The sequence below is a fragment of the Myotis davidii genome, unplaced genomic scaffold, assembly GCF_000327345.1.
Source record: "Myotis davidii unplaced genomic scaffold, ASM32734v1 scaffold265, whole genome shotgun sequence".
Lineage (NCBI taxonomy): Eukaryota > Metazoa > Chordata > Mammalia > Chiroptera > Vespertilionidae > Myotis > Myotis davidii.
The window spans coordinates 1,549,835-1,554,015 of record NW_006296627.1 but is presented as its reverse complement, the minus strand read 5'-3'; the positions used below and the strand labels follow the sequence as shown (position 1 = coordinate 1,554,015).

Genomic DNA, 4,181 nt, shown 5'->3' with positions numbered 1-4,181 from the left:
CTCTCGTTGGCCGGAAAAGTGATCTTAACGGGAGAAAAATAGAAAGAGGGGAGGGAGTTCAAACTGTATGAGATAAGTCCTAAACTCTATTTCCTCCTGACTCAAGAAAAATAACAAATCTCTAGAAATAGGAGGCGGTGGGTTCAGTTTTATTAATTAATTAATTAATGAAAAACCATTAAAATGCTGTTAAAAAAATAAAAACTATATCCATCAATCTAAACAAATCTTGAGGTGAAGCTTAGCTGGATGGAAACGTTTGTTTATTTTTGCTTGCTTCCAGAGTAAAGTTAGGGCCATGTAATTTTCTCTAAATACATGAAACCATATGCACTTACTGATAAGCGTCTCTAAAATATAAGTTTAAATTAAAAAAAATGGAAGTTGCAAAAATAGGTATAAAATAATCACTATGTAAACAAATGACTTTAATAAAAATGAAACAGCCAGTTATTTTATCAGCAAAATGGGTTAATTTGGGAATAGCAGAGGATAAGCAAACTGTAGCAAAAAACCATAGGCAAGTTCAACAAAGGAGAGGACTGTTATTTTATAGAGAAAAAGGAGGACATTGGAAGAGGCTGTTTTAAATGAAAGTCTATTGGAGGAAAGCAAAAGTGTTCAGGGTGGTGACGGTTTCTAACTGGCTGAGTTGCGGGAAAGGGAAGAAATCTTCCATTCTGCTAGTAGGTGCATTTATTTCTTCCTGTTGAGGGTCTATAATTGACATAGAGTAAGGGCTCCCCCTTCTGACCTCTCAACTCCATTTTAACTTAATTTTATTAATTTGCACAAAAACAAAAGCATACAAAACAAAGTTAAGCGCATATGTGTAAAAGGATGCTAACATTAAAATTTCAGTATTGAAACAGGAACCTTTAAAAGGTGGTAAATTTCAAAGCCAGATCCACTTGTGCAGAACACACTGCAGGAAATGGTTGCAAAACAGATCCCCTACCCTTGTACTCCTCAGTCAGATTGAGGATACGAAAAAGGGTTAGAAGGAGAGGATGGATGAGACTTTTCTTTTTCTATTTTTTTCTTTTTTATATTTTTTTATTGATTTTTTACAGAGAGGAAAGGAGAGAGATAGTCAGAAACATCAATGAGGGAGAACCAAGATGGTGGCATAGGTTAACACCAGAGTTTGCTGCCTCAAACAACCACTTCAAAAATACAACTAAAAGACGTTACGGACATCACCCAGAACCAGAGGAAGACTGGCTGAGTGGAAGTCCTACAACTAGGAGGAAAGAGAAACGCATACCGAGACTCAGAGGAGGTGCAGTGCTGAAGTCAAATTCTGAGGTGAGGAGGTATGCTCGGAGCGGGCTGGCGGTGGAGGGCGTTGTCTTTTTCAATCGGGAGGGAGTCGCAGACTCTGAGCTCCAGATCCGGGCGAGTCTTTAGGGACCCAGACTCAAACGGGAGAAGCGGGACTGTCTGGCTTCGGTCGGAACCCGAGGGCAGCTTTCTCTCCGAGGTTTGCAGCGGTTGCTGGGACTTTGAGAGGCAGAGCCCCTGGGGACGGGACTGAGAGCCGCCATAACTGCTCTCTCCAGCCCACCCTGTTGATCCCGTTTGACCTGCCCCGCCCAAGCCCTGCACAAAGGCATTTGCCGGATAGCCTCAGGCAAAGGCTAGATTAGCACCTCCCTAGAGGACAGAAGTTCTCTCACTGCAGACACAGCTGATTCTCACAGCCAGTTGGCCTGGAGGTCAAATCCCCCTAGTATTACCTACAATAATCTAGGCTTAACTACAACAAGACTGCGCACAAAGACCACTAGGAGGTGCACCAAGAAAGCATAACAAAATGCGGAGACAAAGAAACAGGACACAGATGTCAGAAATGGAAGATATAGAGCTCAAAACCACACTTTTAAGGTCTTTCAATAATTTTCTAAAAACTGCCAATAAATGTAGTGAGATCCTCAAGAAATCTAATGAGACCCTCGATGTTGTGATAAAGAACCAACTAGAAATTAATCATACACTGTCTGAAATAAAGAATATTATACAGACACCCAACAGCAGACCAGAGGAGCGCAAGAATCAAGTCAAAGAATTGAAATGTGAAGAAGCAAAAAACCCCCAACCAGAAAAGCAAAATGAAAAAAGAATCCGAAAATCCGAAGATAGTGTAAGGAGCCTCTGGGACAGTTTCAAGCGTACCAACATCAGAATTATAGGGGTGCCAGAAGATGAGAGAGAGCAAGATATTGAAAACCTATTTGAAGAAATAATGACAGAAAACTTCCCCCACCTGATGAAAGAAATAGACTTACAAGTCCCGGAAGCGCAGAGAACCCCAAACAAAAGGAATCCAAAGAGGACCATCCCAAGACACATCATAATTAAAATGCCAAGAGCAAAAGACAAAGAGAGAATCTTAAAAGCAGCAAGAGAAAGAAACTGTTACCTACAAGGGAGTACCCATACGACTGTCAGCTGATTTCTCAACAGAAACTTTGCAGGCCAGAAGGGAGTGGCAAGAAATATTCAAAGTGATGAATGCCAAGAACCTACAACCAAGATTACTTTATCCAGCAAAGCTATCATTCAGAATTGAAGGTCAGATAAAGAGCTTCAGAGATAAGGAAAAGTTAAAGGAGTTCATCACCACCAAACCAGTATTATATGAAATGCTGAAAGGTATCATTTGAGAAGAGGAGAAGAAGAAAAAGGTAAAGATACAAATTATGAACAACAAATACACATCTATCAACAAGTGAATCTAAAAATCAGGTGAATAAATAATCCGATGAACAGAATGAACTGGTGATTATAATAGAATCAGGGACATAGAAAGGGAATGGACTGACTACTCTTGTGGGGGAAAGGGGTGTGGGAGACGCGTGAAGAGACTGGCCAAAGATCGTGCACCTATGGATGAGGACAGTGGGTGGGGAGTGAGGGCGGAGGGTGGGGCGGGAACTGGGAGGAGGGGAGTTATGGGAGGAAAAAAGAGGAACAAATGTAATAATCTGAACAATAAAGATTAATTTAAAAAAATAATTTCAGAAAACTGGAAAAAAAGAGAAACATCAATGAGAGAGAAACATCGATCAGCTGTTTCGATCTCCTGCACATCTCCTACTGGGAATGTGCCCGCAACTTAGGTACATGCCCTTGACCAGAATCAAACCCGGGACCTTTCAGTCCGCAGGCCAACGCTCTATTCACTGAGCCAAAAGGGTTTCGGCTCTTTTTTTTTTTTTGAGAGAGATGCTCTGCTTGTGAGTAGCTTGAAGCAATTGCTACCTCCTTTCCCCAAGCCCTAGGACCATTCTGAGGAGCCTGAAATGTGGTTCCTGTGGTTGGGAGACACAAAAGTCTGGTGCTGACATGCACGAAAAAGCTTCAGTGACCTGTGGCCGCAGAGTGCAGGTATCTATGGGATGTGCATGTATGTTCTTTAGCTAATCCTTTCAACTTCTTTACCCAGTCACCCCACCCACCTCCCATCTGGCTCCCGAAAGTCTGCTTCTGGTTCCATTTTGTTTGTCAGTTTATTTTGTTCGTTAGATTCCACATATTAGTGAAACCACATGGTATTTATCTTTCTCTGACATTTTGCTTTGCATAATAATCTCCAGGTCTACTATTGCTGTCACAAAGGTAAGAGAGAAGTCCTTTTTTACACTGTGTAGTATTCCTCACCCCTTCTGAGGGAGCTCTCCTGCCCCCATGGCTGCTTCGCTTCCCACGCCCAGCTCAGATCGGGACCCAGGTAAAGAGAGAGACTGGCTGACAGCAGCTGCCCTCGCACTGCAACAGGACTTGTTTCCCATTTCTACCTTGGACCACAGGGAAAGGGGCAGCTGAAGGAAAGGGCTGTGTCAGGATGCTGTCCTCTTCCCTCTCTTCTTCCTCTTTTTTCTAAACACTTCCATGCCTTGTAGTTCTTTTGCTTTCTCTTCTTTTTCTCTTCTTCTTCTTTTTTCTAAACACTTCCATGCCTTGTAGTTCTTTTGCTTTCTCTTCTTTTTCTCTCTACCGCCCTCCGTCTCTGCCTCACCCTCTTCCTCCCCGGTATCATCCATATTGGCCAACCCAGAGGGCACAGCTGACTCCCCCCGGACACCGACACCGCCATCAAGCGCGCCCCTGATGGACCCTTTGATCCAGCCGTTCAACTAGCTGACAGTTCAGGAAGCCCGTCGCCAATGATGCCGCCG

The 4,181-nt window shown here is 43.1% G+C and overlaps 1 protein-coding gene across 1 annotated transcript in view; it reads right to left on the bottom strand.

The window, feature by feature from the left end:
• Positions 1–4,046, bottom strand: part of LOC107184433 (apoptosis inhibitor 5-like) — a 13,647-nt gene extending 9,601 nt beyond the window's left edge. Inside the window, exon 1 of the mRNA XM_015569474.1 lies at positions 4,022–4,046. Coding sequence (XP_015424960.1) covers positions 4,022–4,046 — 25 coding nt within the window. The remainder of the gene's footprint in view (positions 1–4,021) is intronic.
• Positions 4,047–4,181: the final 135 nt, after the last annotated feature.